Source organism: Trichosurus vulpecula, chromosome 4 (assembly GCF_011100635.1).
Source record: "Trichosurus vulpecula isolate mTriVul1 chromosome 4, mTriVul1.pri, whole genome shotgun sequence".
In the NCBI taxonomy this organism is placed as follows: Eukaryota; Metazoa; Chordata; class Mammalia; order Diprotodontia; family Phalangeridae; genus Trichosurus; species Trichosurus vulpecula.
Window position 1 is genome coordinate 426991532 of NC_050576.1, and position 26737 is coordinate 427018268.

General features: G+C 39.3%; 1 protein-coding gene across 1 annotated transcript; it reads right to left on the bottom strand.

Annotated features, from left to right (window-relative positions):
* Positions 1-1328: 1328 nt before the first annotated feature.
* LOC118848190 (40S ribosomal protein S12-like) lies at positions 1329-1777 on the bottom strand. Its single transcript, XM_036757001.1, has one exon. It carries the CDS (start codon positions 1725-1727, stop codon positions 1329-1331), a length of 399 nt encoding a protein of 132 aa, XP_036612896.1. The 5' UTR covers positions 1728-1777.
* Between the last annotated feature and the right edge of the window lie 24960 nt (positions 1778-26737).

Here is a 26737-nt window from a genome sequence, read left to right on the forward strand (position 1 = left end):
GGACAAGAATACAAATTCAAAGCAGAAATAGCAGCAAAGCTGAGTCAATATTGATTCGCCAGAGCTGACCTGTGGTGTTAATGTGATTAAAGATCTTCCCTTCAATAGGGCCTTTACTTACACCGTTTACTTACCAGGTAGGAAGCCTCAGGCCCACACCCTTTCAATAACTAGGTATGAGCCCTCAGGGCCCTAAGGAGAGGTGCTAAGATCACAGCCAATTGTATGTGCACTGAGTTCTAACCAATCAGATGTGCATAAATTCAGCCGATCAGAGACCTGAGTTCTAGCCAATCAGATGCCGGGTACGACTGTATATAAAGAGAGCCCAGAGTGTGAGAGAAGCAGAATTGAGAAGAAGACACCAAGAAGACATTGAGGCAGCAGACATCAAGAGGGCGTTGAAGAGCAGACAGTGAGAGAGTCAGAGTCAAGAGAGACTGCAGAGCAGAGAGTGCAGACCACAGAGTTTCAGAGATCAAATTACTGAGAATCTACAGCATCAAGAGACTGGAGAACTGAGAATCCAGAGAATCCAGGAGACTGCAAGGACTCTGAGAACTGCAAGGGCTTTCAGAACTGCAGGAGGAGAGGATGCAGGCAAGCAGACAGTTAGGATTCGTGAGTGATTGTTTATGAGAAGGCCCTAGCAGCGGGGGGGGGAAGGTTACAGGATGACTTGGTTCCTTGCTATAATACTGTATTATAATTTCCTTGTTGCTACATTGAGGTGGGCTTACTGGTTTTGGAATATAATTACTGCTATATCGAATTAGAGTCATTGGTTTTGGGATTTGATACTCTAATGTCTAAATAAATGTTATACTTCCTCTACCTTCTACCTGTAGAGTTTTTATACTTTGCGATTCCAAACCATACAGGCATGTTCACGGTCATCCTCAAGGTCATGAATCTTGCTACATCTGATACATGACCACACAAAGAGACCATATACTCACTCTCCCTAGGAATCAGATTTATACCAGCACCTGAAGAAGAGTGGAAGTGGATCAAATGAAGAGACAGAAATATTGTCAGGGAGGAAAACCTTTTCAATTAATAAAGCAATCAACTGAGTTCAGATCTCCAACTCTACTTCAGCACTACATCCTAAATGATCTCCTAGTCTTTCCTCATTTCAACTTACCCTACACACCACACTCAGAAGTCTTCCCTCTATCATAACACTGCACTACTCAAAAACTTTCAATATGACAGTGTCCTTCAAGGCCTTTTACACTCTAGCCTCAATCTACTTTTAGTACCTTACTCTCATTCCCCTCCTTTACTTATTTTTTTTTTCAAATCAGACCAAGGCTTTTACTTATTCACTTCTTGCATTTAAAATATTCTTCGATGACATCTTTGGCCTGAGATTCCTTGCCATAGTCCTTAACAACAACGCAGCTGCAACCAACCACTTTACGGGGCTTTCCCTCTCTGTCAATTTTACAGAGGCCTACCCATTCACCCAGCTTCTTCTTGTCATCAACCTTGATCAAGTTGATCTGATGCTCAGCACACAGGGCCTCAACCAACTTTACATACATAGGTTCATCACAGTTGGAAGCAAGAACACAAAGATGGGCTTGGCGTTTGTCCAAGGCTTTGGCAGCTTCACGAATTCCACAAGCTAGGCCATCGTGGATGAGTGCGGTCTTCAGCACTTCTTGTAGAGCGGTGTTAACGTCCATTACACCTCCAGCAGCAATGCCTTCCTCGGCCATGGCAGCGGTTCACGGGTGAAGCTAAATCTTGAAAACACCCGGGAGCCTCCGCCTCCGCTCGACTCAGCGGCGACAGGAAAAGAGGCCCCTCCTTTACTTATTAAGACCTTAAGTAAAACTTGATTAGGCACTTCTAGCCTCAGCTACACTGTTGCTCTCTTCCCTTTCATCCATTCTTATAGATTTAGCTCAGCTACTTCTTACATTAACCTTTCTATCGCCTCCCAAATGAATGTCACCTCTCCCTCCTCCAAAGCTCTTAGCAGTTTCCTGGCCTATTTCTTATGTCACTTATTACATTCTATATGGTGTTTTCTTTATTTGTATATCTCTCTTGGCTTCTCCAACAAGGTGGTAAGGTCTGTGAGAACATATTATTTATACTTGTATTTTGCACACAGTCAGTTGGCACTTATTGTTTACCAAGCGACTGGATGATTCTACAAAGCTGACCTCAAGGAAAAAGCATCCTGTGGCAGACCTGTCATGTAGGAGAAAAAGAAAGATGGGCTCAGTAACAAAATCAGTTCAATAAAATCCATTCCCTTCAGTCATTCTCAAAAGGTCAGACTGGAAAAAATGACCCACTGGATGCTGCTGACTAAAGTTGGCTGTAGCAGAGGCTGAAATTCAACAGTAAGATCTGTTTTGTCACTGGAAATACTCCAACACACACTAGCAAGTGAATTCAACTCTTTTTTTTCCTGTACCTCATTGTATATATGTTATGTCTAAGAGTTGAATTCTGATAATGTCCAGCAGGGAAGAATAAATGGCAAACTCATTAATTTTCCTTTGGTTTATTCTTGAATTCCAAAGGCTAAATATTAGCTTTAGCCAGACTTGAGGCTTTCTGCAGATGTGCTTTCACATGAAAGTGTTAACTCAGCTTGGTTCCTGTGACTTTACATTGCATCGTCTCTAGGACAAGACAAAATATATGCAAATTATTGCACCTCCCAACTAGATTTCATGACGAATTTACATAATGTTCAAATGTAGAAGTCACTTTAAAAAACTGAAGACTTGTAACAATGAGAGCATATTTGTGAAGCATACACACATTAGCAGCCCGCAGAATCAAACTCTCAAAATTAGAAGGGAATGTACTTGGATTAAAAATGCCTTCTTTAATGAACCCAACAAATAATCATAACTTCTTTGACTGGAAATGTGAAATAAGGGGAGAAAAGTCACAACCATGCTTCAGCTCTGTTCTGCCTCTGTCCCAACAACACCCTTCTTCCATTGATGAGTTCTTCATGTACAGTGTGTAAAAGTGTTAGGCCTAGAGTCAGGAAGGCCTGAGTTCAAATTCAGCCTCGAGCACTTACTAACTGTTTGACCTTCAGCAAGTCACTTAACCCGTTTGTTTCAAGTTTTTTCAACCATGAAGTGGGAATGATAACAACAGTACCTCACGGTTTTGCTGAAGTGGGATGATATTTAAGAACTGTTTAGCACAGTGCCCGGCACACAGTAGGTGCTATATAAATGTCTATTCTCTTTGGCCCACCATCACGAAGGTCCCAGAACAGCCATCCTCCATTCTCTGCACTCAATCAATAAACATTTATTAAGCACTTACTGTGTACCAGGTACCGTGCTAAGTACCAGGGTTACAAAGAAAGGCAAAAGACAGCTCCTGACCTTGAGGAACTCACAGTCTAATGTGGACAGACAACACACAAACAACCATGTGCAAACAAGCTCCATGCAGGGTAAATAGGAAATAATAAATGGAAGGAAAGCATTAGAAATAAGGTTTCCTGTAGAGGATGGTATTTGAGTTGGAACTTAAAGGGAAACCAAGGGTTGGTGAGGAGAAAAGAGAAAAGTCCATGCATGAAAGATAGCCAGGGAAAATTGCCCAAAGTAGGGAGATAGTTTAATGCAAGGAACTACAAGGAGGCCAAGGTCACTGGATTGCAAAGTAAGGGGGATGGATGTAAGTGTAAGAAACCTGGAAAGGTGGTGGTAGGGGGGTGTTAATAAATTCTGAAGGATTCCAATGCTAGCAGATTATATTTGATTCTGGAAGTAATAGGCAGTCACTGGGATTTGTTAAGTAGGGGGTGACATGGTCGGAACTGCACTTTATGAAAATCAGTTTTGACAGCTGAATGAAAGATAAATTGGAATGGGGAAAGACTGAGTAGAGGAAGGACAAACTAGCAGGCTATTGCAATAGTCCAGGCATGAGGAGATAAGGACTTGCATCTCGGTGATGAAAATATCAAAGGAGAGGAGTATATTCAAGAGAGATGTTGTGAAGGGCAAGAGATTGGATATGAGTAGTAAGAGTGAGAAATTGAGGATGATGCCTAAGTTGTCAGCCTGGGAGAACAGTAGTGCCGCCAATATTAATAGCAAAATTTTGAAGGGGAAAGTGTTTAGGGGGAAAGGTAATAAAGCTCAGTTTTGGATAGGTTGAAATTTAAGATGCCTACAGGGTACTCAGTTCAAGATATCCAATAGGAGGTTGGGCATTTGAGACTGGAGGTCAGCAGAGAGGTTATGGATGGATAAGCAAATTTGAGAATCATCAGCATAAAGATGGTCAAATGAAATAGTGTTGAGGGAAAACATAAGAGGGCCTAGGAGAAAAATTTATGGGACACTTGCAATTAGAAGACATGAAATGGGATTCTGTCGAAGAAGTCTGCAAAAGAGTGGTTGGATAGGTAGAGTAGTGTTTGAAAAACATGGAGAGTATCAAGGGAGAGAGATCTAATCAAAGATTAGAGAGAAGTCAAGAAGAATGAGGATTGAGAAAAGGCTATTGGATTTAAAACAGTTTGGGTTAAACGATAAGGTCAAAAGCCAGATTGGTAAGAATTTTAAGAAGAGATTAAGAGGAGAGGAAGTAGAATAACCTATTGAAGAAGTTGTTCTCAAGTTTACCCACAAAAGGGAGGAAAGATATGAGATGACAGCAGGGATGGAGAGGTCAAGTCAAAGTTTTCTAAGAATGGGGGAGACACAGGAATGGCTGTATGCAGAACCAACCAATGGAAGGGGTGGAGGATAGAAGATAAAGAGAATGTGATGGAATGAGAACACTCATGCATGTAAAACTTTGCAAGAAGGGCTACTTCGTCATGTGAGATGAGTGAATGAGGAAACATCGGCAAAAGGCATCTGGGCAATAGATAAGGAAGAGTGGAGAAGAGGGAGCTCTTGGCAAATGGCCTCAATTTGAGGTCAATATGAGGTAAGGTTCTCAGATGAGATGGTCAGGGGAAAGAGAGTCATGGTAAGCTTGAGGAAGGATGAAAAGTTTTGGAAGATCCAGTACAGTAAGCTTAATTCGTGAGAATTAAAAGGATTGCCTAACAGCAGAAAGGGCCCGGTTGAGGTTAAGTGAAAAATTTGTAGTGGATTCAGTCTGCAGATTTACAATATTTTCTCCACCTCTGTCCAGCAACATTTGAAAAGGCAGCAAATGTTGAGAGTTATACAAGGCTAAGGCTTGGCAGGGTACAATGATAATAGGGCAAAGGACTCAAGTGAAGAAGACTGCATGGAGTGGAACTAGTCAAGATTGTAAAAGGAAAGTGTAACTAGTGCGTGAGATGATGGTGTGAGAGAGAATCAAGGGTCCAAGGGATCACGGTGTGGAAAAAGAACAGGTTTTGGGGCTGCAAAGGAGGGGAAGAGGCAGTATGATAATAGATTATGACCAGATAAGGGAATTTCAGAGTTCAAAAACATGGAAGTGGTGCTTTGCTGATTTACAACAAGATCTAGAGTATCTTTTTGTGTGGCTGAAAAAGGGTAGAGTAGGTCTGAGAAATGAGTAAGTTGAGGAACTGGGAGATTAAGGTGTTTGAGGGAATATGTATTTAAGTCCCCTAGTATGGAGGCAGGGGTTGGGGAGAAGAGAAAGATCATGAACCAGGTACCTAACTCATTGAGGAATAAAGTGGAATGTCTTGAGGTCTGTAGACAATAGCTACTAGGATTGTATCAGGGGCTAGATATAGATTTTTGTGAACCTCAAAGGAGAGGTTACTGAGTAATAGTAGTAGGAGGATATCCTGGAAATGGTCATAGGGAGCAAGAACTATTTCAACTCCTTTACCTAGACCAGTAAGTATTCCCACCTGTCTTCCATTCACCACTTTGGCATGTTTTCTGCCACACCTCCATTTCCTTCCAGCAAACTATATATAGTATGATTCTAAGGCCCTTCATCCCCTGGACAGATGATTCACCATCCCAAAACAATCTTCCACATACTCTCCACCTATGGTGCCCTAAACTTAGCAAGACATTCCAGATGTGTGCTGACCAGGAAGAATGCAACAGGACTATGAACTCCCTAGCCTTGTGCCTCTTTTAATGCAGCCTAGGATTGTATTAGGCTAGGTTTTTCCTCCTGTACTGCATACTGTTGACTGAACTTTCTTCAGATGAGTATTTTTAGACGGTTTCCTATGCCTTTCTAGCCACTCCTTTCCCATTCTGTAGTAGGAAGTTTTTTTTAACTTGTGTAACATTTTATATTTATCCCAATTAAATTTCATCATTTTATATTCAGCCCATTTTACTAGCTTGGGAAGATATTTTTGTGTCCTCACAGTCATCCAATTTGCTGGAAGAACCTTGTCAAATATTTGCTGGGCAAATCTGCGTAAATGATATCTATAGTATTTCCTTCATCTATTATTAAAGAAAGGAAGGAAGGAAGGAAGGAAGAGGGGGGGGACAGAAGGAAGGAAAGAAGGAAGGAAGGAAGGAAGGAAGGAAGGAAGGAAGGAAGGAAGGAAGGAAGGAAGGAAGGAAGGGAGAGAGAGAGAGACAGAGAGAGTTACACAAAAAGAGGGAGACAGAGGGAGAGAGAGAGACAGAGAGACAGAGAGAGAGAGAACGGAAGGAAGGAAAGAAGGAAGGAAGGAAGGAAGAGAAAGAGAGGAAGGAAGGAAGAAAAAGAGGGAAAAAGATAAAGGAAGAAAGGAAGGAAGACAGAAAAAGAAAGAGATAAAGGAAGAAAGAAATTAACTGCTCTTCACAAAGCCAGATTAGCTATTTGGAATCATTGCATTCTTTTCTAGATTTTCACTGATCTTTCTTATATTCTTTATTATTTTATTTTATATTAATTATATTAATTCTGTATGTAACACATACACTCTAGACCCACTGTCTTGGGCCAGGCGGCTACCTTTCCCCTTCAGTGTTGCTAGAGAATTGAGGCCTCTCTCTTCATTAACACCTTTATCTCAAGTCCCCATTGACTGTTCTATTTGTTAGAGAGCCAGTGACTAGCATAGTTCCATTTAACAAGAGATTAGTTTTTTCGGAAGGATATTTAATTCAAAAATATAGTAAAAATAAACATACAAATATTCCCCTGACTCAACCAATGCCTTGGGGGTGTGCCTCACTATGCCCCCTCAGACTCTGTAGGAGTAGGTTCAAACCTTACCTCACTTCCTATGTAGTATTGTTCCCATCATGCTCATGTCCATATGTGGCATCACTGCCAGATAAGCCTCTTTCTCACCTTTGTCTAGGTTAGAGTCCCAAAGGGCTCTCCTTGCTCTTCTGGCTGATAAGCCTAGACTCTGAAATGCTGGGATGCTGAGAGAAGCTCCACTCTCTTCACACATTGGGAACATCAGTGATGCTGCACCTGACTATAAACTCGAACTCTGGAATAATAGGATGCTAAGGAGCTGTCTGGACCTTTTGAACTCACAGGTTATAAACTTTATTTCCTTCAGTGGTCACTGATTTCCAACTAAGCATGTTAAACAAAAAGAAAGACTGAAATATATGGGATTTTAAAAAAAATGACTCCCTATAAAGAGCACTTTCTTCACTATGTTTTTAGCTGACAAAAACCAGTTACAGAATATTTACACATGCTCCAAGGTACTTCCCTTACATGTCGTCACTATTCTCCTGGAAGCAAGTCCTTAGCATCTTCCATGTAGAGATGCCATCTGTTCCCTAGCCTCTTCTGTGGTGAAAGATACTATCCAAGCGTTATGATGTTTCCATTCACCCTGAGCAGTGGTCTTATTCCTTCATTGATCCTTCTCTTTTCCCCAGTTCAGATTTTTTTAAAAAATTCTAGTATTCTGTAGACTTAGCTTTCCTAAGAGATGGTAAATCTCAGCTCTCCTGACATTATTCTTTAAAAATTAGACCATGCTTTTGTATTTACAATCATTACTTCCATTTTCTGTATATTTCTTTTTAAAATCTAAGTTGGTTAACAAGTTCCCTGTACATCAGTAGTATCCTCCTTCACAATCAGCCCTATTTCCAACCTGCCCCATCCTCACCTCCACCATTAAGAAAAGCCCCTTTTTTCGCAAAAGGTGCCTATCATTCCCACTTATGACTATCAACAACTGTCTAAAAATTGCCACCCATGGGGAAAGTAGATGAACCTGGTTGAAATAGCAATGGGTCCTCAATGAGAGAGAGGCAGCAGATGCCATGCAGATTAAACACCAGCCGCTACCCTGACCCTTACCTCACTTCATAGCCAGGTGGAGAAAGCCCAAGACCATTGCCCAAGAGGTCTAGAAATAACAGTGCCCTCCCAAGACATAAAGGACACTCAGAAACCTGACCCAATCAACAAACAACAATATAGGGATTAGCTGAATAAATGCATAAGTAAATGTTACTATTCTTACTAATAAAACTTTAGGACAGGGATGGGGAACCTGCAGCTTCAAGGCTACCTGTGGCCTTCAAGGTGCTTGGGTGTAGCCTTATAACTAAGTCCAAGTTTTACTGAACAAATCCTTTTATTAAGGGGATTTGTTCTGTGAAGTTTGGATTTAGTCAAAGGACCACACTTGAGGATCTAGAGGGCCCAATGTGGCCTCAAAGCTGCAGGTTCCCCATCCATGCTTTAGGATGATGATAAAATGTGAGAACTTAAATAGAGATTAGGGACTATCTAGTCTAACTCTCTCATTTTACATGTATGGAAACCAAGCCAAGAGAGGGGAAATGACTTCCCTAAGGTCACATGGCTAGTAGGGAGTTTGTATTCAGAAAGGGAAGCAAATTTATATTGAATATGTTTTGACAGGAATTCTACTGATCTTTTTTGATTTTTAAACTATGGTGGTCCCCAGAAAGTATTCCTGGATTTTCATAGTTTCCTGGGTTGCTATTCCTCATCTGCTCATCAACACATAATCCACCCGTTCAGAAATGACATTTTTTTCATAGGTTCTAAAATGGATAATGAGGTAATACTGAGGCTGCACCATGTGATGTAGCTTGTGCCTCAACAGCAAGCCAATTAGAAAACAATATCTGAAAGGAACTTTTCTTGTCTTTCTTAGAATAGCTCAGGGCAAAGTATGATTATAGTTTCTCTTTAAAGAACTACTAGAAGTATGATATATTTATTTTATCTAGGAAACAGATATTTACAATTCTATAAATTAAAACCTAGCTCTTGGTTGGCATTTCAGAGTCCCAGCTTGGCTAGGGCTCCTAGAATTCTATTGACAGAAACAGCCAAGGAGATTGGAAAAAATAGTGATATCACCACATCGAAATACAAGATTTGTCCCTGACCTTGAGGAAGGATATACTAGCTATGGAGAAAAGATAGATATATGCATATATATGTATGTGTATTTATATGGATGTAAACATATCCACGTATATAGTATGTGGATATACACACTGTGCATATATGCATATGTTGGTGTATAGTCATTTCAGACACTTCATAACCCATTTGGCTTTGTTTGTTTCTTTATTTTGACAAAGATACTGGAATGGTTTGCCATTTCCTTCCCTAGATCATTTTGCAGGTGAGGAAACCGAGGCAAACAAGGTTAAGTGACTTGCCCAGGGTTACAGAACTTGTGTCTGAGGCTGTAAATCCAATTAGTGAGTGAAAGATCTTTCCTGCCCATTGAATAGGCCTCAGGTGGGGCCAACAAATGGAGGCCTGATTAGAGACAGGCCCACACTCTTTCACTAACTAGATGTGAGGCCCCAGGCTAGTTAGCAAACTAGTTTGCTAGTTTGTGAGAGGTGTGAAGCCCTCAGGGCCCTAAGGGGAGTTGCTAAGACCAGAGCCAATGATACATGTGCTGAGTTCTAGTCAATCAGGTGATGGCTAGGACTGTATAAAAAGAGAGCCCAGAACTAGGAGCAGCAGAAAGCAGCAGACATTAAGAGGCAGCAAACATAAAGGGAAAGCCAGCATTAAGACTGCAGAGCACAGAGTGCTGAACAAGAGAGAGTTGTGGAAATTAGGGAACTCTGAGTCAGCAGAGCTGCAGGGGAGAGTGCTGAGCAGAGAGTTAGGATTCATGAGTGATCTTTTATAGGAAGGCCCTGGCATGAGGGGAGGGGAGGCTACAGTATGGCTTGGCTCCCTGCTATAATGTTTTGTTATAATTTCCTTGTTACTACAGTGAGGTGGGCTTACTGGTTTTGGAATATTATTACTACTATATCAAATTGGGGGCATTGGTCCTTGCATTTGATCCTCTGGAGTCTAAATAAATGTTCTACTTCCTCTGCCTTCTACCTAGAGGATTCCTTATACTTCACTATTCCAAACCTCTCAGGCATGTCTATGGCCCACTCTGAGGTCATGAATTTTGCCTTACTACTATAGAGGCCAGATTTGAACTCAGACTTAACTCCAGACTTAAGCCCAGTGCTCTATCCACTGTGCCACCTAGCTGCCCCCATATATGCATATACATGTGTGTATATATGTATGTGTACGTTTATGTGTAGATGTAGATATTAGACATAGATATAACCACGATATCACATAGTATTGCAGTGAAATTACTCTGACAATAATATGAAAGATGGATTAGATTGGTGAGATGCCCCACTAAGATGATAATTCATCAATATAATTGAGTGTGATGGTATAGCATTGGATCTTGCCCTAGGTAGAGACAAACAGAAAGGAAATCCATAATTCAATTCAACAAGCACTTATTTTTAAAATATTTTTATTTCATTGAATATTTCAGAATTATATTTAAAAATATTTAACATTTTTTTAAATTTTGAGTTTTTAACTCTCTCACTTCCACTTCTCCTTCACTCCTTGAGAAGGCAAGCAATATGATATCAATTATACTTGTGAAGTCATGCAAAACATATTTCCATATGAGCTTTACTACAGAAGGAAATACACACAAAAGAAGAAGAAAAACAAAGTGAAAAAATATACTTCAATCTGTTCATCAACTCACTCTCTGGAGGTGGATGACATTTTTCATTGTGTGTCCTTTGGAATTGTCTTGGATCATTGTCTTGATATAGTAGCTAAGTCTTTCATCATTATAATATTGCTATTGATCTCTGTCTGAAATGTTTTCTTGGTTCTCCTCACTTCACCTTGCGTCAGTTCATATAAGATGTCCCAGGTTTTTCTGAAGCCATCCCCCTCATCATTTCTTATAGCATAATAGTATTCCAACACAACCACATACCACAACTTGCTTAGTAATTCCCCAATTGATGGGCATCCCCTCAGGTTCCAATTCTTTAAAAATTGCTATAAATATTTTTTCACAAATAGGCCCTTTTCCCTTTTCTTTGATCTTTTTGTGCATACAGATCTAGTAGTGGTATTTCTGGGTCAAGGTGTATATACTGTTTCAGAGCCTTTTGGGCATGGTTCCAAATTTTTTCTCCAGAATGGTTAGACCAATTCACATCTCCACTAATGGTTCATTAGTGTCCCAATTTTCCACACACACTTCTAGTATTTATCATTTTCCATTTCTGTCATATTAGCCAATATGATGAGTGTGAGGTGGTACCTCAGAAGTTGCATTTCTCTAATCAATAGTGATTTAGAGCATTTTTTCATGTGACTACTGATAGCTTTGATTTCTTCTTCTCAAAACTGCTTGAATGGATCTTATTTTTATACATTTGAATCTGTTCCCTATATATTTGAGAAATAAAGACCTGATTAGAGAAAAATCATAATAAAAATTTTCCCCAATTTCCTGCTTTCCTTCTAATTTTGGTTGCATTAGTTTTGTTTGTACAGATTTTTTTATTTTAATTTTTAATTTCATGTAATCAAAATTAACCATTTTATTTCTTATTATATTTTTTTCTCTTGTTTTGGTCATAAATTCTTCCCTTATCCATAGATCTTACAGGAAAATCTTTTTATATTCCCCTAATTTACTTAAGATGTCACCCTTTATGTCAAAATCATCCATCTTTTTTGACCCTCTCTTGGAATATGGTTTGAGATTTTGGTCTATGCTTAGTTCCTGACAAATTGTTTTCTAGTTTTCCCAGTAATTTTTGTCAAATGATGTGTTCTTGCTCGAAAAATCTGGATCTTTAGGATTATCAAACATTCAAATACTAGATTACTTCTACCATATTCCTACTATGTATTGTGTATCTAATCCATTCCACTGATCCATCATTCTATTTCTTAGCCAGTCCCAGAGCATCTCATGATTACTGTTTGGTAATGTAGTTTAAAATCTGGTACTGCTAGGCCACCTTCCTTCACATTCTTTTTCATTGATTCCCTCAATATTCTTGATATTTTGTTGTTCCAGATGAATTTTGTTATAATTTTTCTAGCTCTATAAAAATAATTCCTTGGTAGTTTGATTGGTATGGCAGTGGATAAAGCAAATTAAGTTAGAATTGTCATTTTTATTATATTGGTTTTGCCTTCCCACGAACAATTAATATTTGTCCAATCATTTAGATGTTTTTATTTGCATGAAAAGTGTTTTGTAATTGTATACATATAGTCCCTGGATTTCCACAAGCACTTATGAAGCGGCTATTATATGCAAGTTATTGTCTTTGACTCAGCTCTCAAGAACCTTACAATCTAATGGGGTAAGGTCCAGAGCTATATAAAAGAAAGTGAAATAAGGGGGGGGGGGACTTCCAGGTAAATTGCTAAGAAATTGGAAGAGAAAGAAATCATTTTTACCAGTTTTTTGGGGGGAGGAGGGGGAAAATATAGGGGTAGAAGTGGAGTTATGGAATGTTTCATATAGCATGTGACATTGGAATTGGACCTTGAAAGAGGAGAGAGATTTCATCAGAGGAAGATGCAAGAAGGATAGTGAAGCTAGTGAATGTCTTGAAGACCAGAGGTCAGGATAAAGGAGGAAGTAAGGAATATCATTTGGCTAGAGCATAAATGTATGGAATAACATGACTTTATACTAGACAAGAAATTTAAAAGACAATGAATTAATAGTCTGGGTTAAGATTTAGGCAAAACAAGACATGGTTAGTGATTAGATAGGGAGGCAAAAGAAAAGGAGGCAGTGGTCACCCTATGAAGAGTCATTTATAGAAATAGAGAGGTTGGGAAGTCAGTCAGTTATCATTTATTAAGTGCCTACTGTGTTCCAAGCAAAATGCTAAGTGCTGAATATACAAAGAAAGTCAAAATACAATCCCATTCTTCAAGAATCCCATGATCTAATGGAGAAGACAATACACCAACAAGTTCAACACACCCATTTTACATATGCTACATTTCAAACGTGTATTGAGAATCCATGACGTTCAGAATTAGGTGAAGTGAGCAAAAGTATATATGGCAATAAACCTTCTTTGAGTTTCCCTTTTCTGAGTATCAGATTGTAAGAGTTCAATTACAGTGACTTCTAAGGTCCTTTCCAGCTCTAAGGTTATGGACTTCATTTCTTGGAAGCTTGTAGTTTATTAATGAACCCCAAAATGAAGAAAGTCTACATCCACCTGAAATAAAGCAGAAATCTGCAAAATTCATGGCCACTTTTCTTATGTATTTTCTGAGACCAAAACTGTGTGACATTGATTTCCCACTAACTTCTTACTGCTCACCAAAACAAGGCCCTGGGAAAGACGCCAGCTGGCCCCAGTCAGGACTTGTAGAGAAACCCTGGAATCCCAAGATAAAAAATATGTGGGTGGTGTGGGAACATGCCAAAGTATTTGGTTAGTATGGTTAATCTTTTTTGTGTGGCTTGAAGAATTAAGTGGGGAGAAAGAGATTCCTAAACATTAAAAAGTGAAAATAAGGGAGAAGTGGCCTTCTTTTCTTTAGAGCTACTTTTGAAATAAATGTTGTAGCCCACTGAGGGACACCTAAGAGTTTCTCTACAGTGAAATATGGGCAAAGAGAATGAGCTTTTATATAGCATCTTTTATGTAGTAGGCACTGTGCTACATGCTTTTCACAAATATGACATTTGATCCTCATAACAACCCTGGAAGGTATTATCTTCATTTTGCAGTTGAGGAAACTGAGGCAAACAGAGGTTAAGTGACTTGCCCACAGCTAGCCAGGGAGGCCATATTTGAAGTACAGACCTAGCACTCTACTGTGTCATCAGCTGCCTGGCAAGGGGGAGAAAACAGATGCTCTAATCATCCAGCACAAGAGGAATCGACTGCTAGGTAGCCTTTGAGATTAGATTCCACTCAGATCTTGAAAACTCAGGGAGCACTAGAAAAAAAAGTTAGTAGGTAGTCCTAAAAGGAGGAAAGCCAAGTAGTTGAATGACATGGCAAAGAGATCCAGAGCAAGACTCAAAGCTGTATCAGATAATTAAGGGTGAAGAAAACCATGGGTAAGGGTCATGATGGCGCATACTTGTAATCTTTATTAGTGAGCAAGGCTCAAGCTAGTGAAAGTTGCTTAAAACAAAACTAATTTTGGTTCAGTATAAGAAAGAATTTTCTAACAATTAGACCTGTCCAAAAATGAAACGATCCATCTTGGTCTCCCATCATTTGAAATTCAGCAAAAGATTAATAATCACTGGTCAGGGATACTGTGAATAAAATTCCAGTGTGGGATTGAAATTGAAGTAGATGGACTCTAAGTTCCCTTCCAATTCTGAAAGTCTTTGGTCTGAAATGACTTATCTAATGATTAAGCAGAGGGTTTAGTGCACCAGAATAGTAGGAAAACTGGTCAAAATGTGAGACAAAAGATAGGATATCTGATACAAAAATAACTGATCTAGAAAACAAGACGAGACCAACTAAAAATCACTGAACTCCCTGAAAACCATGATTTTTCTTTTTTAAAAAATTTTATTTAGTTATTTTTAGTTTTTGACATTCATTTCCACAAGATTTTGAGTTACAAATTTTCTCCCCATCTCTCCCCTACTCCCCACCCCAAGATGTCATGCATTCTGAATACCCCTTCCCTCTCTGCCCTCTCTTCTATCAACCCTCTCCCCTTATCCCCTTCCCCCTTGCTTTCTGGTAGGGTAAGATAGATTTCTATACCTCATTGCCTATATATCTTATTTCCCAGGGGCATGTAAAAATAATTTTTAACATTTGTTTTTAAAACTTTGAGGTCCAGATTTTCTCCCTTCTTCCCTCCCCACCCACCTTCATTGAGAAGGCAAGCAATTCAAAATAGGTTATACATTTGTAGTTATGCAAAACATTTCCATAATAGTCATATTGTGAAAGACTAACTATATTTCCCTCTATCCTATCCTGCCCCCCATTGATTCTATTTTCTTTTTGACCTTGTCCCTTTTCAAAAGTGTTTGCTTCTGACTATAGACTTCTGTTCTCCCTTCTATGACACCCCCCCCACCTCTTATCCCTTCCCCCCTACTTTCCTGAAGGGTAAGAATGTGTATGTGATTCCCTCCTTAAGCCAAATCTGATGAGAGTAAGGTTGACTCCTCCCTCTCTTCCCCTCCATTGTAACAGCTTTTTCTTGCCTCTTTTATATGAGATAATTTACCCTATTCTACCTCTCCCTTTCTCCTTCTTCCAATATATTCCTCTCAGCCCTTAATTTTATTTTTTAGATATCATCCCTTCATATTCAACTCACCCTGTGCCATCTCTGTGTGTGTGTGTGTGTGTGTGTGTGTGTGTGTGTATTCCCCTCAACTACCCTAATACTGAGAAAGGTCTCATTAGTTGTAAATATCATCTTTCCATGTAGGAATGTAAACAGTTTAACTTTAATAAGTCTCTTATGATTTCTCTTTCTTGATTACCTTCATGCTTCTCTTGAGTCTTGTATTTGAAAGTGAAATTTTTTATTCACCTCTGGTCTTTTCATCAAGAATGCTTGAAAATTCTCTACTTCACTCTTTTTGGGATCTTTTTGAGGAGGCAATCTGTGGATTCTTTCAATTTCTGTTTTACCCTCTAACTCTAGAATATCAGGGCAATTCTCCTTGATAATTTCTTGAAAGATGATATCTAGGCTCTTTTTTTGATCATGGCTTTCAGGTAGTCCAATAATTTTTAAATTATCTCTCCTGGATCTATTTTCCAGGTCAGTGGTTTTTCCAATGAGATATTTCACACTGTCTTCCACTTTTTCATTCCTTTGGTTCTGTTTGATAATATCTTGATTTCTCATCAAGTCACTAGCTTCCACTTGCTCCAATCTCATTTTTAAGGTAGTATTTTCTTCAGTAGTCTTTTGGACCTCCTTTCCCATTTGGCTAATTCTGCCTTTCAAGGAATTCTTCTCCTCATTGGCTTTTTGGAGCTCTTTTGCCTTTTGAGTTAGTCTATTTTTAAGGTGTTGTTTTCTTCAGTATATTTTTCAGTATTTTGGGGGGGTTTCCTTTAGCAAGTCATTGACTTGTTTTTCATGGTTTTCTCTCATCCTTCTCATTTCTCTTCCCAATTTTTCCTCTACTTCTCTAACTTGCTTTTCCAAGTCCTTTTTGAGCTCTTCCATGGCCTGAGACCAGTTCATGTTTTTCTTGGAGGTTTTTGTTGTAGGCTCTTTGACTTTGTTGACTTCTTCTGGCTGTATGTTTTGGTCTTCTTTGTCATCAAAGAAAGATTCCAAAGTCTGAGACTGAATCTGAGTCCATTTTCGCTGCCTGGCCATGTTCCCAGCCAACTTACTTGACCCTTGAGTTTTTCAGCGGGGTATGACTGCTTATAGAGTAAAGAGTACTCTGTTCCAAGCTTGGGGGGATGCACTGTTGTTTTCAGAGCTGTTTCTATACAGCCAGCTCTGCCACACGAGCGCTCCTCCTCCCCCAAGAACCACCAACCTGGACCTGACTCAGATCTTAAGCATGCTCTGCACTCCTGCTCTGATCCACCACTTAAATTTCTCCCACCATGTGGGCCTGAGGCCAGAAGTAACTGCACCTGTAGTTCTGTAGCTGCACCACCTCCACTGCCTCTGGGGCAGTGGCCAAAGTGCGAACTCCTTTCACTTTGTCCCCCGCAGCTTTTCCCACTAACCTTCTCTGTTGTCTTTGGTGTTTGTGGGTTGAGAAGTCTGGTAACTGCCACAGCTCACTGATTCAGGGTGCTAGGGCCTGTTCCGCCCAGCTCCTGGTCTGGTTGGTCCTACTGCTGCCCATGCTGGGCTCCACTGCCCTCCACTCCCAGCTCCATGCCCGATAGACCTCACCCAGCGACCATCCAGGCTGTCCTGAGCTGAAGCCCTGCTTCCCTCTGCTATTTTGTGGGTTCTGAAGTTCTAGAATTTGTTAAGAGCCATTTTTGTAGGTTTTTGGAGGGACCTGGTGGGGAGCTCACGCAAGTCCCTGCTTTCCAGCTGCCATCTTGGCTGTGCCCCGAAAATCCTCTACTTCATTGAATAACCATTTATTCCTCTGAAGTGTTATACTCAGTTTTGCTGGGTAGGTGATTCTTGGTTTCAATCCTAGCGCCTTTGACCTCTGGAATATTATATTCCAAGCCCTTTGATCCCTTAAAGTAGAAGTCACTAGAACTTCTGTTATCCTGATTGTGTTTCCACTATACTCAAATTGTTTCTTTCTAGCTGCTTGAAATATTTTCTCCTTGACTTGGGAACTCTGGGAGTTGGCTACAATATTCCTAGGAGTTTTCCTTTTGGGATCTTTTTCAAGAGGCAATTGGTGGATTCTTTCCATTTCTATTTTACTCTCTTGTTCTAGAATATCAGGGAAGTTTTCCTTGATAAGTATTTGAAAGATGATGTCTTGGCTCTTTTTTGATCATGGCTTTCAGGTAGTCCAATAATTTTTAAATTGTCTCTCCTGCATCTATTCTCCAGATTAGTGATTTTTCCAGTGAGATATTTTACATTGTCTTCTATTTGTTCATTCTTTTGGTTCAGTTTTTGTAATTTCTTGATTTCTCATAAAGTCAAATTTCCATTTGCTCCATTCTAATTTTTAAGGAATTATTTTCTTCAGTGAGCTTTTGGACTTCCTTTTCCATTTGGCCAGTTCTGCTTTTGAAGGCATTCTTCTCCTTATTGGCTTTTTGGACTTCTTTTGCCATTTGGTTTATTCTGTTTTTTAAGGTGTTATTTTATTCAGTATTTTTTGGTTCTCCTTTAGCAAGCTGTAGACTCGTTTTTCATGGTTTTCTTGCATCACCCTCATTTCTCTTCCCAATTTTTCCCCTACTTCTCTTACTTGATTTTCAAACTCTTTTTGGAGTTCTTCCATGGCCTACAACCAATTTATATTTTCCTTGGAGGTTTTGGATGTAAGAGCTTTGACTTTGTTGTTCTCTTCTGGTTGTATGTTTTGATCTTCTTTGTCTCCAATGTAAGATTCTATAGTCTGATTTTTTTTTTGCTGTTTGCTCATTTTCCCAGCCAATTACTTAACTTTTGAGTTCTTTGTCAAGGCAAGACTCTGCTTCTGGGGTGGGGAGTGCTCTATCTCAAGTTTCAGGGGGTTTGCACAACTATTGTCAGAGATATTTCTAGGCACTTGTAAATTTTCAGTTCTTCTAAGGTGGCATGATCAAAGGGGAGGTGTTTACTCCTGTCCTGTGCTGTGGTATGTAAGTGACCACAAGCATTCTTTTCCACCTTGGAACTGTGAAGAGGATTCCCTCTCCACAGCCACCACAAGCTCTGCCACACCAGTGTTCCTCTTCACCCCAGGACTGCCACCCAGGACTGCAACCTAGATCCAAGGAAGGGAAGAGGGGAGAGAATTTGGAACTCAAAGTTTTAAAAACAGATGTTCAAAAACAAAAAAAAAAGTTTTGCATGCAACTAGAAAATAAGATACACAGGCAATGGTGTAAGCAGAATGGCCTTTGTTTTCTTTGAGTGACTCAGTTTATCTCATTGAAACTTTCTGGGTGCTGGGCCCCAGGCTCAGAGCCCTGTTAGGTGTGGAACCTTGGTAGGGTAGGGCTAACTCCAGGGATGGCCTAGTTTACATGTCTGGGATAGCAGAGGCTTTTTTTTTTCCTTCCCTGAACTAAATGAATGTTCTGAAGTTCGGGGTGCTGGCTTTTTCCCCTGAACTAACTGAATGCTGTCGTATGTTGGATTAAAGTAAGCTTGTCGGCCCCTTCACCTTGCTTCCCTTGATTAAGCAGATCAAAAGAACCTGTGCTTTCCCTGGAGTACCTTACACCCCCGCAGAAGCTGCTAGCCAGATGGTTAAAAACAGCTTCTGTTGGAGCCAGAGACAGCTACAGCCGAAGCTGAAGCAGGAGCTGCCGGTAGCAGAGCTGACCTACGTGTGGACCGAGGAATGCTGAGCAAGGACTTGAGGCCAGTGGGTAATCTTTTTACCATAGTGGGGAAGCATGTATATGATTTTGCTTTATACTATCATGCTTCTCTGTGGCCTCCTGGTTACTCTTGTGAGGCAGACTTATTGGGCCTGGAGGCTTTTGGTCAATATATCAAAATGGGGATGCTGATTTGTGGGTTTGTTACTGTGGAGCTTAAATATATGCTTTGATTCTTCTGCCTCCTACTTTGAGAATTCCTTATATCCTGCAGTTCCGAAACTTTCAGACACATATATGATCCTCTTTGAAATTATAAATTTTGCCTTCATATTACAAACGGGGCATAGAAATGTATCTTGCCCTACAAGAAAAGAAGGGAAAAGGGGATGGGAGGGGAGTGGGGTGACAGAAGGGAGGGCTGACTGGGGAACAGGGCAACCAGAATATATGCCATCTTGGAGTGGGGGGGAGGGTAGAAATGGGGAGAAAATTTGTAATTCAAACTCTTATGAAAATCAATGCTGAAAACTAAATATATTAAATAAAAAAATTTAAAAAGATAGGGGGCGGAGCCAAGATGGCGGCTGGTAAGCAGGAACTAGAGTGAGCTCCGTACCCGAGTCCCTCCAAAAACCTATAAAAAATGGCTCTGAACCAATTCTAGAATGGCAGAACCCACAGAACAGCAGAGGGAAGCAGGGATCCAGCCCAGGACAACCTGGATGGTCTCTGGGTGAGGTCTATTCCACATGGAGCTGGGAGCTGGGAACAGAGTGGAGCAGAGCCCAGACTGAGCGGCGTGGACCATCCAGACCAGAAGCCGGGCGGAGGGGGCCCTAGCGCCCTGAATATGTGAGCTGCGACAGTTACCAGACCCCTTGACCCACAAACACCAAAGACTGCGGAGAAGGTTAGTGGGAAAAGCTGCAGGAGTGGAAGGAGTTCGCGGTTAGGCTTCCAGCCCCAGGGCAGCGGAGGTGGGGCAGCTACAGCTGTTGTTACTTCCGGCTCCAGGCCCACCTGGTGGGAGAAATTAAGTGGCGGATCAGAGCAGAAGTGCAACAGCCTGCTGAAGATCTAAGCCCAGTCTGGACTGGGGGTTCTTGGGGAAGGAGGAGTGCGGGTCTGACAGAGCTGGCACTTCCCCCCCAAACGTGGAACATAGAACTCTGTAATCTACAAGCAGTCATACCCCACTGAAAAACTCAAGGGTCAAGTTAGTTGGTTGGGAATATGGCCAGGCAGCAAAAACGCACCCAGATTCAGTCTCAGACTTTGGATTCTTCCTTTGGTGACAAAGAAGACCAAAACATACAGCCTAAAGAAGACAACAAAGTCATAGAGCCTACAACAAAAGCCTCCAAGAAAAACATGAACTGGCCCCAGGCCATAGAAGAACTCAAAAAGGATTTGGAAAAGCAAGTTAGAGAAGTAGAGGAAAAATTGGGAAGAGAAATGAGAAGGATGAGAGAAAACCATGAAAAACAAGTCAATGACTTGCTAAAGGAGACCCAAAAAAATGATGAAAAATACACTGAAGAAAACAACACCTTAAAAAACAGACTAACTCAAATGGCAAAAGAGCTCCAAAAAGCCAATAAGGAGAAGAATGCCTTGAAAGGCAGAATTAGCCAAATGGAAAAGGAGGTCCAAAAGACCACTGAAGAAAATACTACTTTAAAAATTAGATTGGAGCAAGTGGAAGCTAGTGACTTTATGAGAAATCAGGATATTATAAAACAGAACCAAAGGAATGAAAAAATGGAAGACAATGTGAAATATCTCCTTGGTAAAACCACTGACCTGGAAAATAGATCCAGGAGAGATAATTTAAAAATTATTGGACTACCTGAAAGCCATGATCAAAAAAAGAGCCTAGATACCATCTTTCAAGAAATTATCAAGGAGAACTGCCCTGATATTCTAGAGCCACAGGGCAAAATAGAAATTGAAAGAATCCATCGATCGCCTCCTCAAAGAGATCCCAAAAAGAAATCGCCAAAGTCCAGAGCTCCCAGATCAAGGAGAAAATACTGCAAGCAGCCAGAAAGAAACAATTTGACTATTGTGGAAACCCAATCAGAATAACCCAAGATCTGGCAGCTTCTACATTAAGAGATCGAAGGGCTTGGAATGCGATATTCCAGAGGTCAATGGAGCTAGGATTAAAACCTAGAATCACCTACCCAGCAAAACTGAGTATCATGTTCCAAGGCAAAATATGGACTTTCAATAAAATAGAGGACTTTCAAGCTTTCTCAGTGAAAAGATAAGAACTGAATAGAAAATTTGACTTTCAAACACAAGAATCAAGAGAAGCATGAAAAGGTAATCAAGAAACGGAAATCGCAAGGGACTTACTAAAGTTGAACTGTTTTGTTTACATTCCTACATGGAAAGATGATGTGTATGATTCATGAGACCTCAGTATTAGGGTAGCTGAAGGGAATATGCATATATATATATATGTTTATGTATATATATATATATATATATATATATATATATATGTGAATGTGTATGTATGTATATATCTATGTGTATGTGTATGTATGTGTATGTATGGGTATATATATGTGTGTTTATATATATTTATATATATATATGTAAAAGAGAGAGAGCAGACTGAATTGAAGATGAAGGGAAGAGATCTAAACGAAATAAAATGAAATTAAGGGATGAGAGAGCAACATACTGAGAGAGGGAGATAGGGAGGGATAGAATGGGGTGGATTATCTCGCATAAAGGTGGCAAGAGGAAGCAGTTCTGTGGGAGGAGGGGAGAGGGCAGGTGAGGGGGGAATGAGTGAACCTTGCTCTCATCAGAATTGGCCTGAGGAGGGAATACCATACACACTCAGTTGGGTATCTTACCCCACAGGAAAGAAGAGGGAGGAAGATAAAAAAAAAAATAAAGGGGGGGGGATGATGGAGGAGAGGGCAGATGGGGGTGGAGGTAATCAAAACAAACACTTTGGAAAGGGGACAGGGTCAAGGGAGAAAATTCAATAAAGCTGGATGGGTTGGGAAGGAGCAAAATGTAGGTAGCCTTTCACAACATGAGTATTGTGAAAGGGTTATACATAATGATACATGTGTGGCCTAGGTTGAATTGCTCGACTTCTTAGGGAGGGTGGGCGGGAAGGGAAGAGGGAAGAGAATTTGGAACTCAAAGTTTTAAAATCAGATGTTCAAAAACAAAAAAAGTTTTTGCATGCAACTAAAAAATAAGATACACAGGCAATGGGGGGTAGAAATTTATCTTGCCCTACAAGAAAGGAAGAGAAAAGGGGATGAGAGGAGAGGGGGGTGATAGAGGGGAGGGCTGACTGGGGAACAGGGCAACCAGAATATATGCCATCTTGGAGTGGGGGGGAGGGTAGAAATGGGGACAAAATTTGTAATTCAAACTGTTGTGAAAATCAATGCTGAAAACTAAATATGTTAAATAAATAAATTTAAATTTAAAAAATATAAAAAAAAAAGAAAAAAAAATTAAAAAAAAAAGAGAATAGGAACACTCTGATGCCCTGTTGGTGGAGTTGTGAACTGATCTAGAAAGCAACTTGGAAAAATACTCAAAGGCTATAAGATTGTGCCTACTCTTTAATCCAGCAATACTACCACTAGGTCTGTATCCCAAAGAGATTTTAAAAAAATAAAAAGGAAAGCACCTTTATGTAAAAAAAATTTACAGCAAGTCTTTTGGCGGTGGCAAAAACTTGGAAATTGAGGGGATGACCATAAATCAGGGAAAGGTTGAACAAGTAGTGATACCAAATTGTGACAGAATACTACTAATACTACTATATTGTACTATAAAAAAATGATGAGAAGAATGCTTTCAAAAAACTTGGAAAGACATATGAACTGCTGTAATGTGAACAGTAATAGCACTGTTCTCAGAAATACGATGAACCAAGACAATTTCAAAAGACTTATGATGGAAACACACATGTCCAGGAAAAAAAAAATTGATGGAGTCTGAATGCAATCAATGCAAAACTTTTTTTAAATTTTATTTTTCTTGGGGTTTTGGGGGGGCATTGTCTGTATTTTCTTTCACAACATGCCTTATAAGGAAATATGTTTTGCATGACTGCACATGTATAATCAATATCAGATTGATTGCCTTTTTTCAAGGAGAGGCAAGGAGGCTAGTGGGAAGGAAAATTTGTAACTCAAAATTTTATATTGTTTAAAATTGTTTTTACATGTACTTGAAAAAATAAAATATTAAAAAATATATAAGCTGTGGAAGCAAGGCAAGTACTCTATGCAGATCATGGCAAAATTCTTAATTTTCTCCATGTCTGCTGCAAGTCAGGTGCTCAGGTCCATGACATTATCAATAACAGCTCTTGTGACTGACATATTTGCTTTCTTCTTACTAACCCTTGCTAGTATTGGGATTCTTACCCTTTTTTGTATGTGTCATGATCCCCTTCAGCAGTCTATAGTTTGGTGTCTACATTCAACATTTTTTTTAAAAATGCTATAGTTAGAAGTTAATAAAAACAAAGATGTAATTTTTTTCCCAGCCATGTTCATGAATTCTACCCACCCAGGGATAAGAATGCCTGTGCCAGCAGTTTTAGTTCATTTAAATAATCCTGGTATGTGGAACAGTAGTAATGCATGGCCAACCCCTCCCAAATCAACCTCCACTTTGACTTCAGAAACAGGCCAGCATATGACCTTACCTTAAGCCTTCCCTAAAGACAGTTATGCCATGATTTCTAATCTGTCTACTCTTAACTCTTTAATATCACCAAGGGCATCCTAGAGGTCATGAGAAGAAAGGAAGTATTTATAACAACATTCTTTGGCTGTAACGCCACCTCCACCTCCAAATTGGCTTTTTGATCCACAGGTGCCATTATCAGCTGGGACCAACAGATAGCAGGGTCATGAGGTGTGGAAAGATGGAACCAGAAGGATGTATGGAGGTGAGATACTGGGTTGGAATGAAAATAATATACTATAATTATGATTTGTAGGGAAGCAAAAAGTAAAGTTAGAAATTTAAAAGTAGAAATCTTGAGACTTTATAATTTGGTAAACCGTTATCCACTTACTCGTACAATTAAATCCTTAAATCACCCCCCAACAAAACTTTCAAAACATTCAGAAGAGAACATAATCAAAGATAACATAAGTGGTCAGTAACCTTGGGCCTAGATGCAGGACCCACTACAAGGAGGAATCAGATTACCTTCTATATACATTACCTTCTTCTAGTAGCTCATTGTCCTTTTTAATGGAGAGAAACAAAACTTCCAAAGTTATTGATATGAGACAATACAATCTAATTAGCCATGTTCTATTCTATTCCTACAACCAGCCCTATAGAATAGTCATGAGAAGAGCCAAAACATTCTTATGTAGTGTAATTTAAATGACTTAGAAACAATCTTCTTACTCCTGAAAACACACACACACACACACACACACACACACACACACACAACCATTCATTTGTCACTGATGTCTGAAATTCCCACATTTGTATCTCCAACTGGAAGATACTATTTTTTTTTTGGTTTTTGTCTGAAATTGTGATTTCATTGGTATAGACAATTCAAACCTCCCTCTACTAATGTTGACCAGCATCCACTCTTCAATTTATAGTTTTAGACTGTTCTCAATAGAGAAGTCAGACAATATCAGTAGTACAGCTGGGTCATAGGGCATGTAGTGCTTAAGTGCATAATTTCAACTTGCTTTCCAGAATGTTTATACCTGTTCATATTTCCACCAATCAATGTGCCTGTCTTCCCACAGACCTCCAATGTTTAAAATTTTCCTTTTTGACTTGGAATCTCAGAATAGCTTTAATTTGCATGTCTTTTAATCTTAACTAGAAGCAATTTAGAGTTGGTTCCAACAAACCTCTAACTTTGTCCCACTTCATGATTCAAGGTACTACTGATGTCTGATAATTTCGATTATGTGACATTTAAAAGTTTTTTACACAAATAAATCTAATAAAGCTAAGATTAAAAGGGAAACAATTAGTTGGGGGAAAAGCCTTGAAGCAAATTTCTCTGATAAAGTCCTCATTTCCAAAGTATATAGAAACTGATTCAAATTTTTGAGAAAAAGAGTCATTTCCCAACTGATAAATTGTTCAAAGATATGAAAAAATTTCTTCAAGAAAAGAAATCTAAGCTGTCTATGACCATATGAAAAAATGCACCAAATCATTACTAATTAGAGACATGCAAAGCCCTATGCTCAAAAGAGGTCAAAAGGAGACAAAAAGGTTGTTATGTACAAAAACGTTTAGATGAGGTTTTTTTGTGTGTGAAGACCAAAAACAAACAAACAAACAAACCAGGAAGTTAAGACAATGTCCAATAATTGAAGAATGGCTAAATTACACTACATGAATTTGATGGAGTTCTATGGTGCTGTAAGAAATAAGAAAATGGGATTTTTTCAAAAAAAATTTAGGACATATTTACTGATGCAGAATGAAGTTAAGATGAACTAGAAGAACAATATTTATAATTTTGAGGACTTTATAAAACTGATAAAGAATAAATGAGCAGAAACAGGAGAAAGATTTACAAAATAACAACAACACTGTAAAAATAAAAAAAAATTGAAAGATGTAAGAACCATGATCAATATAATGATCATTCATGATTCTAAAGAATCAATGTTGAAACAGGCTTTCCAGAGACATGGCAGATTTGGGGTACAGAAATATATGTATATGTATATATGCACACACAGATATCCACATATATACTGTATGTATAGATAGATTTATATGCAGCCATAGAGAGAATTTGTTTTTCTTGACTATCCATATTTATTACAATAAATTTGTTTTTATTCCATCTTGTTTCCGATGGGAAGGAAAGTGGGAAGAAAAATAATTTAATTTTTTTTTAAATAGAGAGGGAGTGGTACAAATGTGCAGTAAATACATGCACTGTTGGATGAGGTCACTAAAATTAATTTTACTTAACTTTTATTTTGTTATGATAGATTTAGTAATCTGTAACTGTAATGTAAAAACAAACACATCAATAAAACTTGTTTTTCTTTTTTTTTTTGAGGGGGGAAGGCAGGGCAATTGGGGTTAAGTGACTTGCCCAAGATCACATAGCTAGTGTGTCAAGCGTGTGAGGCCAAATTTGAACTCAGATCCCCCTGACTCCAGGGCTGGTGCTCTACTCACTGAGCCATTTTTTTTTCAATGAAAAGAAATGTATTTATTATACAGCCACCAGAAGTCAGGCTGCGGTCTCTCTGTACTAGGAAAATCCAACTCTGTACTAGGAAAAAATTGCTAAAAATTAAAAACTTGGCTAAAGAGTATTAATTTGGGGGCGGGGGGTGACCCTTCTCTTCACTTCTCATAAGCTGCTCTTCCACCCGATCTCAGTCCCATATAAGTATGGGTCATACTCTTGATCTTGCCACCTACTTGCCACCCACTCCATTATATGGTGTTAACTACAGGAGATAGTCAGAATCGCTCTAAGAGTTTTCGATTAAACTTACTCACCAATAACATGCATAAAGGTTGTTGAAAGGGAACCCACAGATAATGAT